The sequence below is a fragment of the Heterocephalus glaber genome, unplaced genomic scaffold, assembly GCF_053883595.1.
Source record: "Heterocephalus glaber isolate CG9 unplaced genomic scaffold, H.glaber_assembly_v1.0 deba00001497, whole genome shotgun sequence".
NCBI classification, from domain to species: Eukaryota; Metazoa; Chordata; class Mammalia; order Rodentia; family Bathyergidae; genus Heterocephalus; species Heterocephalus glaber.
Window position 1 is genome coordinate 48,019,232 of NW_028258320.1, and position 15,516 is coordinate 48,034,747.

At 36.1% G+C, this 15,516-nt stretch overlaps 1 protein-coding gene across 12 annotated transcripts in view; it reads left to right on the forward strand.

The window, feature by feature from the left end:
* R3hcc1l (R3H domain and coiled-coil containing 1 like) overlaps window positions 1-15,516 on the forward strand; it is a 134,972-nt gene that overhangs the window by 74,527 nt on the left and 44,929 nt on the right. For 7 of the 12 annotated variants that reach the window (XR_015440393.1, XR_002392594.2, XR_002392595.2 and 4 more), the window contains 4 exons: window positions 847-1,022; window positions 5,758-5,828; window positions 6,689-6,784; window positions 7,380-7,520. Coding sequence is in view for 5 of the 12 variants with exons in the window: in XM_004838633.4 (XP_004838690.2) it covers window positions 847-1,022; window positions 5,758-5,828; window positions 6,689-6,784; window positions 7,380-7,520 (484 nt within the window). In the remaining 7 variants the exon portion in view is untranslated. Of the gene's footprint in view, window positions 1-846; window positions 1,023-1,376; window positions 1,397-2,483; window positions 2,554-5,757; window positions 5,829-6,688; window positions 6,785-7,379; window positions 7,521-15,516 lie in introns of those variants that run through there. The other 5 variants (XR_015440396.1, XR_015440395.1, XR_015440394.1 and 2 more) reach the window with 4 other exon arrangements.

The window sequence follows — 15,516 nt, forward strand, 5'->3', positions numbered from 1 at the left end:
CGGAGGTGTGGGGAGAAAGGAACCCTTTCTCCATTGTTGGTGGGAGTGCAGGCTGGTGCAACCACTGTGGAAATCAGTGTGGAGAAACCTCAAAAAACTAGGGCTAGAGGCCCCATTTGACCCAGCTATTCCCCTGCTTGTTATCTTCCCAAAAGAATTAAAAGAATCATACCACAGTGATATATGTGCACCCATATTTATAGTGGCACAGTTCGTAATAGCTGAAGCTTGGAAACAGCCCAAGTTCCCATCAACTGGAAACTGGATAAAGAAAATGTGTTTTTTATAAAATGGAGCACTGCTCAGCCATAAAGAATGAGAAATAGAGACATTTATAGCTAAATGGGTGCATATTGAGGCCATACTCAAGTGAAATAAATAGGACACACGTGTAAATACCAAATAGTTTCTCTAGTGTGAGAAACTGAAAGTGTAAATAAGGATTAAAATGGTTAAAATGAATAATTGATAATTTGAAATAGGAAGAAAAGGTCCAAAGTGGTAGGGGTGGTGGGAGGAGAAGGGGTAAGGAAAGAAGGGAAAGGGAAAATTATGAGAAAAGAAAAAAATGGAAACAAAGTTTACGTAAATAGGGAAGGGTGGAGGGGGTGAAGGGCACACAGGTAATGGGGAAAAAATAAGAACCAAGATACATCATGTACAGGTACAAGCACCCAGTGGTAAATGTAAACGTATTGTATACCTAAAATGTGCCAATAAAAGAATTTAAGAAAAAAAACCTTTGGAAACATAGAGACAGCGAGTAGGATAGTTTATATATGTGAGTGTATTTTATAATGCTTTAATTTGATGTTAATGGTCACTTATGTGCTTCTTCCTCCATAGTTATCAAGGAATATGAAGAACGAAGAAAGCATCCAGGAATCCAGATTTGATTATTACAACCACGAAGTTCCTAATATTGACCTCAGTGAATGTGAGTTCCCACATGTCATTGAAATTTATGACTTCCCCCAAGAATTTCGTACAGAAGACCTTCTACGGGTTTTCTGCAGTTACCAGTAAGTATTTAAAAGTAACTACAGATATTAGGAAAGGTGGAATGAAGTCTTCCTAATAACATCTTCTGAGTAATCACTTCTTGTTTTCATATTTCTTGTTGTTTACTTTAGCAGTCAGGCTTATTATCTAGTCCAGGTCATTAGAAATATCAAACTGCTCTTCTGAATTACTTAAAAATGCCACATTTAAGCTTTCAAGAAGACTGTCATCAGTGATAACTCCTGAATCTGTTTTCATGGTATGTTATTGTCATTGTCATTGATATATTTGGATTTATAGCCAAATATATATTTTTATATTTACCTTCCATCTTCTTTGTGTGTGTTTACTTGTCCTTTTTCTCTTTTCTCTAGCCTTCTTTCGGATTTATTAGGTATTTTTTTATTCTGCTTTTTTTTTTAAAGAAATGATTATCTGTTTTTAGTGCTTACTTTAGAAATTATAAAATGCATGCTACATTTATCAATAACTAAAGCTAATTTTTTACTTTCTTTCTAAACACTGTAAGGACTTTTAATTCCATTTCCCACCTCTTCTTTCCCCAGCTTATAAACCTGTGTGCTGTTGTGGCTGAGTGATTCTTGTTTGTTTTCTCTCTTTTTAAGTTTTATTTGACATTATTATTTTACATATTCAGTGCTTAGGTTTATGTATTTTCCATACTTCATTTATCCACCCCCCTGCCATGGTACTTGGAATCATACATTCTTGCATCTTATTCCTTCTATTTGAAATCTTTCTCATCTTGTATGGGGTATGTTTTTTGGCATTTAACTTAGAAACAATGTGCTAGAAGCAAACTAAGTTTTACTTTAATGGCTTTATTTCAGCTTCATTGTTGAGAACATTTTTGCTGGGTATAGAATTCTACAATAAGCTGGTGTAGTAGCACCTACCTGTAATCCCAGTACTCAGGAGGCTGAGGCAGGATAGGATAGCTTCAATTTAAGACCAGCCTGACCTACATATAGTGAGTTCAAGGCCAGCCTGAACTGCATGACAAGACTATTTCAAAAAACAAACAGCAACAGCAAAAAAAGAATTCTACATTGGAAGATATTTTTCTCTCAAAAACTTGAAGATAGTCTACTGTTTTTTTGTAATCTCTTTCAATGATAAGTCAGCTGACAGTCTGACAACTAGTCACTTTGGATGGTATAGTATATTGGTCAGGGGTTCTCTATAGGAACAGAACCAATAGAATATACACATACACGTGTGTATATATATGTATGTGTACATGTATATACACATGGATATGTGTATATACATATACACATGCACATATATGAGGTGCAATTGAAAACAGTGAATACTTAAATTTTTAAAATTTTATTACAGTAAAAGACACATTGCCATTAGTCCCCCTCAAAAATACTCCTTGCTTTGAACATACTTATTCTATTGTTCTTACCTCTTTCTGAAGCAGCTCTAGAAGTCCTCTTTTGTGTCTTTACCAGGTGTGGTCAGATATATACAGTGAATGCTGAGTACCATCCAGCAGAAAGACAGGCTCCTAAAAACATTATGGTATGTCCTCATCCACTTATTCACTAGATCTGGCACAATATGATTTCTGGCTCTTTCCCAGTGTCAAAATGACTATGAAAAGTAAACATTTTCATTAGAGTCAAGATATTGAGGCAGTCATGATAGCGCAAATAGAGACTCGTGAAAGAAGTCTTCCAGAACTGCTTTAGGAAGTGGCGATAAAGGCAAGATAAGTGTTTGAATTGAAGGATTGTTTGGGGAGGGGTTGTGGGAATGTGTCTTTTACTGTAATAATTTGAAAATTTTATTCACCATATTTTTTGATCACACTGTGTGCATGTATGTATGTTAATGAAGGTTTTATTAGATTGGCCTTCAGGATCAGAGACTGGATAGTCCTACAGTGGGGAGATGCTGGTGAGCCAAGGAAACTAGTAGCTGCTTAATCCAAGGAACTGGAAACCTCAGAGTGAGAGGAATCAGTAGTACAGGCCCAGCCCAAGACTGAAGACCTGAAAGCTCCCTTTAGAGTCGCTGTTGTGAGTCCACATAGGCTGAAGAAGCTGGACGCTGTTGTCCACAGGCATTGCTTAAGAATCAAGCTTGCATGCGCTGGTTGGCTTCATCATCCTTCCCCCTTCTGTTCCATCGGGGCTTCAACCTATTGTATTTTATCACCCACATTCAGAGAAGGTTTTCCCCTCAATTCACTGACTCACATGCTAATTGTCTCTGAAACTAGGTATGCTTTCCTAGGCACACCTAGAAGTGTGCTTTACTAATTTCCTAGGCATCCCTCATTCCAGTTAAGTAGACAATCAAGATTAACTGTCACAGAAGCTATTGAGAATTTCTCTGTCTTTGGTCTTCTTTTTTTATTTTTTTAGGTTTTTTTTTTTTTTTTTGGTACCAGGGATTGAACTTGGGTCCTTGCACTTGTGAGGCAGGCTGTGGAACCACTGAGCTAAATCCCTGGCCCTGGTCTTCCTCATTTTCATCTTGATGTGGGCTTTGTGGATTTTTTTTTCCAGATTCCTGTCACATGGAGAATTGTTTTCCATCCTTTTACTTTCAGTCTGTGAATTTCTTTTTGAATTAAGCATGTTTCTTATATACAGCATATTGTTGGATTTTGCTTTCTAACCCGTTCTGCCAGTCTATTTCTTTTGATTGGTGAGTTGAGGCCATTAACATTGATAGCTGTAACTGATATGTATTGACTAATCCTTGTCATGTTATTTTACTGTTGTTGGCTCTTTTATTTTTTATTTTTCCCCTTCCCTTTAATTTGCCTTGCCTCTTTTTTTCTTTCTTTTAATCCTGATTGAGATTATGTGGGTTGACAGACTCAAAGGATTAAGGTTTTTGATTAATTTTGGAGAACTCTTAGACATCATCTCTTCAATCAAATATTGCTCTTTCACCTTCTCTAAGATGCCACTTAGATATGTATTAGTTGTGGCAGTTAATATCTGCCATAAACCGTACATTAATTGTGCAGTGTAGGTCAGGCACCCTAATTTATTATAATTATGATAAGACCCAGTATCAGGGCTTGTTCAGTATAAAAGTCGTCATAGATCTTTAAAATCAGTGGGATTAAATTCCACATTAGAACTACCTTTGATTGTCATTAATAACAACAATTTGTAAAACCAAGGATCATTTTATTGATGTCCGAATGTTCTCAAGAGTGGTTAATTCTTATGAATTATTACTTTCCTTGGGTTTGTTCTCTGTAATCTTACCTGCAAGACCATTTTTCTTTCAAATCCAAAAACATTTCCAAAAGGTACGAATTTTAAAGGATTATAAAATCCTAAAGTCTAAACGACCTTTCAGAACCAATCTAGGTCTTTTCCCAGCCATTTTGCAAACTATCCTGTAGTATAGACTTTTGCTGTTGAACTTTTCCAGTCTTTAACCTCTATGATCATTTTATGATGTGGTCAATCTTATGCTTATATTCAGGAAATACTCTAACCTTTGAAGCCTACTTTATTCCTTTTTCCCTCAATGAGATTTTCTTTTGGTCTTACTATTAAAGAGGAAAAATATTTTAGCAATTGTCTTTTTTTTTCCTTTATAATGATTTATAAAATAATTTTTTAAAAGGTCATGGTGCAGAAACTTAGAATAATGGCTATAAGTCTGTAACCAGAGTCAACTTGTGTTTTTATTACTGTCTTCATTAATGTTCATAATCTTCCTGATGAACATTGCTTTTAATAAAAGTGAGCACCATTCATTTATAATATGCCCACTGAGTGCTCAGTACCTTGTTCTTGGCCTTTTTATGGATGATCTCATTTCCATTTTCACAACTCTACAAGGAAGGTACTCTGCCCATTTTTACAGACGAACAGACAGCCTCAAGAAAGTTGATAGTCTGAAGGTAATAGAACCTTAAGTCCTTGTATATGTGACCCTCAAACCCATGATTTTTCCAGTGAACTTTATTGAATTCATGAGCAGTTTTAAACTCCTACTGAAAAAAATAACTTAGATTATCATCCTGGTAAGTCTTTGTCTTACTATATAGTTCTGTTCCAAAATGAAGGTATTTTTCTAGTACCTAAATGTTCATTCTTTTGATACTTTCTAATCTTGTCTGGTATTTTTCATATCATGATTTCATTTATCATTAATTGTTTTTTCTGAATTTGTCACAATCTTTTCTATTTTCTCTTTCTTACCACCCTTCTATAACAACTAAAAAAGAGTAGATAAGCCTCTATGATTATAATTATCTTTTTTCTCCATTACTTGACTTTTTAAAGAATTTGAAATGCAATACATTTGTTTCTGTTTCTCTCAACAACAGAATGTACATTTGCATTAAATCTAAGTGACCTCCTTTGACTACTTCCCCCTATATTCTTCTCCCCTCCTCTACTTCCCTTTCCATCTCTTTTCATTCCCTGTTCCATAAGAACATGTTTTATAAATAGTGCAGTAAATACTTTGTCTCCCAGGAGACTTGTGAGGATTAATTAGTTGATGTCTATAAAATGTCTGGGAACATAAAATACTCCCAGGTAATTCTTTATGGTGGTATTATTGCTCTTAAAATTCAGGGGCTTCTTCTGTCCTCCAAGGTGATTTTGTGTCATTATCCCCATTCCACCTGTGCAGTCTGAGTGTTTCTCTGTCTCATGAAATGCTATATAAGACTCTGTTTGAAAGATGTTTCATAAAAGTAAATTTTATTTTAAGAAATAAAATTGTTTTCTTTTGTTGCAGAAAGAAAGGATTTGATATTAAATGGGTGGATGATACACATGCTTTAGGAGTATTCTCCAGTCCAATCACAGGTACTCATCCAGTGTATTTCAGTGTTTCCTTATTGTCCATTTTCTCCTACTACTTATTTCCAATTGGGCATTTTATTCAGCTAATATAGATAGTAGAATAGATAGAAGTTTTTGAAGCATGGTGCTTGGGTACTCATGTGTTGCCCCTCTCCCATTTCTGTTAATCCGATGATATTTGGAGAGATAATCAACTACTTCCAAGATTATTCGCACACATAACTGTCAGACATGATAGTGCATAAACAGATTACAGATAGAGATGTAAGAAGGCAGTAGGACTAAGTCTTAACAGTATATCTTATTTTTTTTGCGTCAGACTAATGAATTTGAAATAGCCCTTTAGCCTATCAGTGAGAAATTGCAGTCCCCACTTTCTGAATTTGTGATTGGGCCTTTGTACATAAATCATTAGGCTCATGATAGATCTGATGCATGACATTCAGAGAAATTAGAAATGTTAAAATGTTGGTTCCTGTCTGAACCATCTAGGACATGGGTCTGCAAACTTGCTCCCTAAAGGTAAAGTAATAAATATTTTAGACTTTGTGGGGCAGAAGGTTTCTATTGCTACTTTGCTTTTGTAGCGAGAAAGTAGCCACAGACAATATGCAAATAAATGGTTCTGGCTCTGTTTCATAAAATTGTATTTATAACCATAGGTGGCTGGCTGGGGTTGGTCTTGGAGCCGCAGTTTATTGATACCTGATCTGACATAATCACTGCCAAGTTCTTTACATTTTTCTGTATTTTATGATCTTTTTTTTGCTTTGAAAAAAAATAAGATCTAGGAAATACTTAATTTTCCTCTATATAACTCTACTTCATGTCTTCTGTTTCCTTACATTTATTCCTACTCGAAGCTCGTGATGCTTTGAGTATTAAACATACCATGGTGAAGATCCGGCCCTTATCGCAGGCCACAAGAGCAGCCAAGGCCAAAGCTAAAGCTTATGCTGGTGAGTTTAAAATCTCTGGGTTTTTTTATTTTTCCTTTTGATGACAGCATTACTGTTTTTTACAGCAGTTGTACCCCATCCAGAGTTGTAAAGACATCATTTTTATTTTTCATATGAAGGAAGTATACTTTTAGGGACAAAAAGAAAAAGGACTGTGGTGGAAATAAGCCATCAGAACAGCTGGTTGGAAAGTGGGAGATACTAGCTGCAAGGAATGGAGCAACCAGGTTTTTTTGTTTTGTTTTGTTTTTTGGTACCAGGGATCGAACTCAGCACCTTGCACTATAGGCACAGTACCACTGAGCTAAATCCCTGGCCCTAGCAACCAGTTTTTGATGACGCTGTACCTAGTTTACCTTGCTTTTACCTGTTTGATAGTCACTGTAAGAAATTGCCTTAATGCAGATAATGAAGCAGGGTTGTTTGTGCTTTGCCGTGTTAACTTCCTCTGATCCTCATCTATCCGATTTGTATTAATTACTGCTGATGCAGACCTTGTTAGTCTATTTTGTATGTTAATTACTGAGTTAAATCACTTGGAGCTAGAGTGCTTTCTCCCTTATCCCCTCCTACTCTCTTCCTCTTGCCCATTCAGAATTCCTTCAGCCACCTAAGGAGCGACCTGAAACCTCAGCAGCCCTAGCCAGAAGGTTAGTCATCAGTGCCCTTGGGGTTCGAAGCAAACAGAGCAAAACAGAACGGGAAGCAGAGCTCAAGAAACTGCAAGAAGCCAGGGGTGAGTTGATACAATGGTGTTCTTCCCTAGTTCCTCTTAGAGTTCACTGTAAGATGTGTGTTTAAAAAAAAAAATAAAGAACCCCATTCCATGTCATTTCCATTTCTAGGAGCCTCTCAAGTTTATAAAAGTTGTTTTCAAGCTTTATGTATAAGAGAAAGACATTTCAGGATTTTTTGTGTTCCTCACATACCAAGACATCCTAATCTGTACTCCTGCTGTTGTTTTCTAAGAGATAGATTTTGGCCTCAGCTCATTTTTGGCTTTTTCTTTGGTACCGGGGATTGAACTCGGGTCCTTGTGCTTGCGCAGCAGGCAGTAAAACCACTGAGCTAAATCCCTGGCCCTTTTTCTTTGGTTCTTGCTCCAAACTTAGAAAAACTTTTCCTGTGGAAACATAATTGTCTCCTAGATTAGAAAACATTTGCTGTGGTTTTACTAGGCCACGATTGCCATGGTATTGCCATGATGTTATTAAATGGTTTAGATCTTAGGTAGAAGACAAATTAAGATAAAACCAGCAACTGACATTAGTGATAATAACGGTAAGAGGGATGTTTGTCTTTTTAAGACAGTCTTGAGTGGCTCAATTAGAGTACATTTGGATTCACCTCTTTTAATTATTTTCTGGTATCTAAGAGTTCTCAGAAAATAATTTCCTTGTCCACAAGCAGGATTTTTCTTGCCTTATAGTTGGGAGTTGAAGTTACCTCTCCTTTATAGGCTGTTGAATTGTATGTAAAGACTTGAGACGTGGGCTTGGTACTTAAATGCTTTTTATCAACCTTCAGGCTTTAGACAGTCTCATTGCCTTAGCCTAAGATCTGTGGAATCTGTGGAGGCAATTTATTCTGAAAATTTCACTTACTGAAAAGTGACTTCATTTTTTCTATTAAATGAATGAAGTTTCCAACTCCTTGTTTATTACCAGTTTAACAAGGCCATTAATACTTCCTGTCCACTCTGCTTTGATGATAGCAGGCAGCTTTCGGACTCTCAGCTGCACTGGCCAGATAACCAGTGACAGAGTGTGTCATGGCAGGTGCTAGAGTTTCAGAGTTGATTGCAACTAAGTTTTGAAACCTTAATGATTATGAGATAGTTTTGACTTTTCCCAGTGCTTTGTTCAGAGGCCTTTTATAGACTATGGAAAGCAGAGAGGATTGCCCTGGTTTTTATAGGTGGTAGTAACAGAACTAAAGAAGAATTTGCAATATCCTTTATTAATTGGTTATCTCTAAGGAACATTATTTCTCTGTGATAGCTATGATTATCTCAAAAGATGAGTAGAGGTTATTAACAGTGGTTTCTAAAGAAGGAGATATGACTCCTTGTGCAATGTACCATGCTTCCGCATGGGTTTAATGTTAGCTGAATCTCTGTAACTTAACTACTGCAACAGTTGTTTTACATGGATATCCTTTGATTATTCTCCTCTAGTTGTCTGTAGGTACATCAGCATGCAGCTCCACTTCAAGTATTTGTTTTAAATACTTTGCTATATAAAGGACACCTCAGTGATGCAATGAAAGAAAAAGAGTCTGTTGGCTAACTTAATACTCTGTTACTTTTCTAAAGAATGCGTTTGTGAGTAGAGACTCACTGTGAAAAGTTCATCCTGTCTGTTGATACTGAGACTGTATGGATTACAGGGGACCCTTCCTTTCTTATGCTTCAGAGCTCTCCTATTCTTCAGGCCTAAAAAATGCATTTGGAAATCTTCTTGGTCTCTTTCAGCACCTTTTTGTATTGAGCGGATATTCATACACCTGCACGGAGCCCAAGCCTTCTCACTTTAAAAAAAAAAGTTTTTTCCTGTGGAAATTATAAGTACTGTTTGGGTATTAAGCAGAACATTTATTTTTGTTCCAGATGGGAGCAGTACAGCTTAGTGGATAACATTACAGTATTGATTCTGGAATCAGGTTGCCTAGGTCCTATGTCCTTGCTCTGCCATTTACTAGCTATGTGATTGGGCAATTTACTTACTCTCTGGAGGTCTCTGTTTCCTTGTTCATAAAATGGAAATCAGATGAGATAGTCTATAAAAGAGTTATTTTTTAAAATCAAAGGAACTGGCACTGCTGTTCCAGTAGGCCTATAGTAGGTATATAAATGTTAGCTGCTATTTTTATTAGTAATAATAAGATCATTATGTAGTGAATCCAACATAGATTACAATGCATAATTTTTTTATCATTACTCTTTATTTTAAAAATCCTGTAATACTCTATTAGCTTTATTTGGCATTCACTGTACAAAGCATTGTCTTTCCCTATGTAGGAGAATTGGAAAGCAAGATTTCCTCTCCTTAAGACTTACAATCTAGTGGGGCTATCTGCCTTGAGTAAGGAATAAAATATGGACTACTTTTAGATATTTAGAGCAAATATTTCTCCTCTCATTTTCTTTCACCAACCCCCCCTTTGTCTCCCCTCCTCCAACCCCCCAGGTGTTAGATTGGACCCAGAATCTTGTACAAGTTAGGCAAGTACTCTCCCACTAAGCTACATCCCCAGCCAGAAATTTCATTTCTGAAGATTTAAGATGAAAAGGCATTAAAAAGATTTTATTCATGAAAAGAATTGGTAGGAAATTCCAAGCAATCAGTATAGCCTTTTGTAGTAGTTTTGTGTCATTATAAGGTGGGATGAATAGTATTATCTCTAGTTTAGAGGTGGCCCAAAGAATTTAGTACCTAGACTAAAGTTATCCACGTGGTAAAATGAGAGGAGAGATTTGAATGTAGATCTCTCCAGTTAAAACTCATACTTTTTGTACAGTACTGTAGTCCTTCCTAAAGGACTTTTGAGATGATTGACATTTTTTCCCAGAAAAAAAAATATTATTCTGTATTTTATATAATAAAAATTATATAAATGTCACTTTTACATTTATAAAATCTTTTAAGTCTTCAGAGAATGAAATGTGATAGACTTCTTTTTCATAGCAATACCAATGGTTAGCAACTTTCACTGTCAGAAGAATCTGTGTGATAGTTTAAAGCAGCTTCCTCCTTTTTTCTAGTAAAACATCTGGACACCATTCTATTTGAGCAACATTTAACCATAAAGATCAAGGGCAGATCATTTAGGAATGAGAGAATCTGAGCTTTAATAGATATTTTGCCATTAACTAGCTGTGTGGCCTGGGGAAGTCAATTATATTCTCTTTGCCCCACTTTCCAACAAAGTGAAAGTACTGCTCTCCCTACCTAATCAGCACAACATAAGTCAATGTTTGTAAAAATGCTTGGAAAGATGCTTTACGAATCCATGATACTGTTCTTCTGTGACTCATGAGAATTGAGTGTTCTACATTATAGTAATAAAAGCCAGTAATGACAAATTTGTATTATGTACTGCTACTCCCCCATCCACTACACATAGCAAATAGTACTAATCAGTCATGATACTCACTGTTGATTAGTATTGACATGACCATTTCCAACTGACCAGAATTAGTGTGGGAGTTAATCTGTGTACCATCCTGGCATAGGTACTTTCATTAATACTATACAATAATGTTCTGGGCCTTCTTTCTCCTATATAAAGAATTCTGTTGCCTACCTCAGTACCTAGGACATAAAAAGGTACCCCACCCATGTTCATTGATTGAATACATGAGTGACGTTGGTTTCTTTAGTTTTTATTCATAGATCTTATGATTTTACTCTGAACTCTTAAGCCTTCCATGTTTCTAAAATCTAAAATTAATCATTGAATATAGAAATTCCTTCTAATTAATGAGTTTGGAATTTGTAAATTTGAATTTTAAATACTTTCCTGCTAGGATTTTCCACTCTACTTGTATTTTCTTTACACCTTTAAAGGAGATTCAGAAATTAGTGCTACTCCTGGAATAATTGAGAAAAAGAGGGCTGAGGATTTAGCTCAGTGGCGCTACACCTGCCTTGAAAGCACATCCTGAATTTGATCCCTGGTACCAAAATAGCAAACCAAAAAAAACAATTGAGAAAAAGAAGTTTCCAAATCATTTTAAGCAAATCACATTGATTATATCAGGAGGAAGACAGCTATTATAGTACATAGTCCCCGAACATGAGAAAAGTATCTTTTAGTTCAACACAGTGCATAACAGATCAGAGATACACTAAAAGTGGAAAATGAAAGCATAAAGGATAGATCATTTTTTAGTGCCCCAATTTAGGAATATGTATAAAGTTTTCCCATGTTTCACTTATCCAAATGTTTGATTCCTATCTAAAATTGGATATAGATATCATTGCCTCTTAGAATAAGCTTAACCCTCTCGTTTTCAAAGCCTGCTGTAATTTTGTTTCATAATTAATTTCCATTTTATGCTTGGGGATAGGTGATTAATGGCTAGTTCTGAAAAGCCGTGTTTTGGTTCATAGGTCTAAAAGGCAGAGTAAGTAAACAGTTGATAATTAAATCACTAAGAACTTAAGATCATCCCTATGTAATACTTAGTCTACTGTAACAAACAAATTTAACCATGGTTGCCAACTTCTGAAAACCTTTTTAGGCATTCCGTTTTCTGCCTTAAAGGATAATGCTGTATTACTGGCTCATAATCTAGGCTTTCAGGTATTTTCTTTTCCCCATTAACTTTATTGGTACATTGTAGGTATAAAATACAGTTACATTCATCGTTGGGATCTTGTACCATTACATGAGCCTCTTGGTTCTTATTTTTTTCCCCTTCCCTTGCCCTCCCTTCACCCCCTCTACCCTTCCCTATTTGCAAAGACCTTGTTTCCATTTTTTTCCTCTTTTCATATTTTTTCCTTTCCCTTTTTTCCCTTCCTCTACCCCTCCCAATTTCCCTGCTCTTTTAGACCTTTTCTTCCTATTACACAATATCAGTTATACATTTTTTAAATTACAATATTAAGATCTAGGAGATGTTACCACAGATTTTACAGAATGTAAAAGGATATAGAAAGCATATTACAAAAATTTTTTTGAAATAAATTTGACAACTTCTAAGAAGTAACTTAGAAGACAAATTAAGGAAACTAACTCTGGAGGAAATATAAAATTTGAATAGCACCTATTAAAGAAAGTATATTCCTAGCTTGAAAACCTACCTATATGACAACAGCAGGCTCATAAACATTTTAACTGATAAATTATATCAAACATTTAAAGCAGAAAAAAGGAACACTTCTCCCCTCATTTTAGGAAATCAACATTGTGCTAATCCTAAAACTGGATAAAGATAATAGAAGAAAAAAGTATGAACATTGATAGAAATTTGTTTAACAAAACAAACTCTTAGAAGTCAGATCTGGCAGTATGTAGAAAGTGGTTTTATTATAGGGATGGTAGTGTTTGTTCAGCATTGGAAGATCCACCCCCAAAAGTAATCATTTTAACAGAGGAAAGGAAAAAGCCATATGATCCTGTCACTAGTTGGAGAAAGAGTATTGGACTAAATTCTACAGCTGTTCATGGTAAAAGCTATCAGGAGACTAGAAGTAGAACAGAGCCCTCTCAACAGATCAGAGACATGTACTGCATACTTCCAACAAAAACTCCTTCTATGAATGGAGATGATAAACAATGCTTTCTCCCTAAAGTGGGGAACAAGGGCATATATGCCTACTCTTCATCTGTCCATTAGACTTTGAAACATAGGTCTAAACCAAAATAGTCTGGCAATAAAATGACACAACTAGGATAGGATTGGCATGGCAGAAGCAAAATCTTTATATGTAGATGAAACGCTCATCTACAGAGAAAATACTAAGAAATCTCTAGGAGCCCCTAGAACTTGTACTTGAATTTAGCAAGATTAGAAAACACAAGGTATATAAAAATTCAGGTCTGTGAATACTTACTATAAATGAAGAACTGGATATTGAAATTTAAAAGTTATGTAGGAATACAAAGGACCCAGAAAAGCCAAAAACAAAAATGGAAACAGTGTTGGAAGACATTTAGCACCCAATTTTAAGACTTCTAAAGCTACAGTAATCAAGGCAGTGTTGGTGTAAGAAAAGACATACAGATCATTTGAATTAAACAGAGAATCTAGAAATAGAACCACACATATATGTTCCACTGAGTTTTGAAAGATTATTTAACATTAGCATTTTATAGAATATAAACTCGATTCAAGAGCTGAGGAAGAGATAGTGTCTTCAGCAAACGACACTGGAACACCTGGTATCCATATATAAAAAATTAATCTCAACTCTTTTTTTCCATACATGAAAATAACTTGAAGGTATCTATGAACCTAAATAAGAAAGCCTAAAAGTATAAAACTTTAAGAAGAAATTATAAGGGAAAATGTTTATGAATTCAGGGTAGGCAAGGACTACCTAGGATACAAAAAACATGATGTATAAAAGAAAAAAAATGATAAATGAGATTCCATCAAAATTTAGAACTTTAAATGACATCATTAAAATAAAAAGTAGTCCCTAAACAGACCATATTTACAATGCATATAACCTGTGAGCAGACTATATAGAGAATTCTTAGCGCTCATTAATAGACAACCCAATTAAAATGTAGACGTAAGAAGATGATAAATAGCCAGTATAGCACAAGGAATGGTGTGCAACTCTAGAATCAGAAAAATACTAATCAGTACAATAATAAGATTGAATTATACACTCATTAGGGAGATGAAGTCAAAAGTTTTAAAAGCCTTGTCATGACTTTTTCTTTTTGTTGGATTCTCCCCCTTTGTGTTTAATTTGTCACACCCAGTGGATTCATTCTGCTGGGTTTCCTGGGGTTGTGATCCTCACTGTCTTTTCCTAGGGTATTGTCTAAAATTTTTTGGAGTGCCATTTTGATATTCATGAAGTTCCTGAGGTGCTGTTTATCATGAAAGTATCTTATTTCTTCATCAGTTTTGAAAGATAGTTTTGCAGGGTACATCAATTTGGGTTGGAGGCTGTTTTCCTTTAGGGCTTGAAATACATCACTCCAAGCTCTTCTTGCCTTGAGGGTTTGCATTGAGAAGTCTGCTGTGATTCTGATGGGCTTTCCTTTGTATGTGATTTGTTTCATTTCTCTCACTGCTTGTAGAATTTTTTCTTCTGTTGGATTTCTGGAATCCTATTATATGCCTATGTGTAGATTTTTTTTGATTAAGGCTAGCTGGAGTCCTATATGCCTCACCTATCTGTATGTCAAGTTCTTTTCCCCTCCTTGGGAAGTTTTCTGCCATCACTTCTGTGAAGAGTTTTTTTATGTCATCTGCACTCTCTCCTCTTTCCTCACTGACTCCAATCAGTCTTATGTTATTCTTCTTTGCATCGTCTAGCAACTGCTGGATTGATTTCTCATGTTCCCTTACAATTTTAAAGCAATTTTTCTTTTCCTGGTCACTAATTGCAATCTTATCTTCTATATGTGAAATTCTATCCTCACATTGGTTCATTCTGCTGCGCAGACTTTCGATGGAGTTTTTAATCTCCTGGAAATCTATTTGCATCTGTTTTATGGATTCCATTTGTTTCCTATGTTGGGATTCCATCATGTTCCTCAGATCCTCTATTTTTTTATCTGTGTCCTCTCTAGATTTATTAATCATGTCTTGCACCATGAGCAAAGTCTTTGCTGTTATCTGAGTAATTATTTCTGATTTCATTTTTCCCAGATCCTCTTTTGTTGCCAATTCAGAGAGTCCAGATGGTTGAGTATCAGAGTGTTCCATCTCGTTTCCCTTTGGGGTTGCTGTACGTGATCTGGAACTCTGTTTTTGAGGCTTGTTTATGTGTCTTCTCATTTCCACGGGGCAGGGGGGGTGCTTCTGGCGCCCACGCGGCTCACCTTCTCTGCCCTAGGAGCTTGGGATGGCAGTGGGGGAGCTTCCTTCTGGGTGCTGGGACCGGTTCACCTTCTTGGCCCTGGGAGCCTGGGATGGAGGCGAGGGAGCTTCCTTCCGGGTGATGGGACCGGCTGAGCTTCACTGCCTTAGGAGCCTGTGATGGGGGTGGGGAGCTTCCTTCCGGGTGCTCTTTCAGGTATTTTCTTAATGTCTTTTCTCC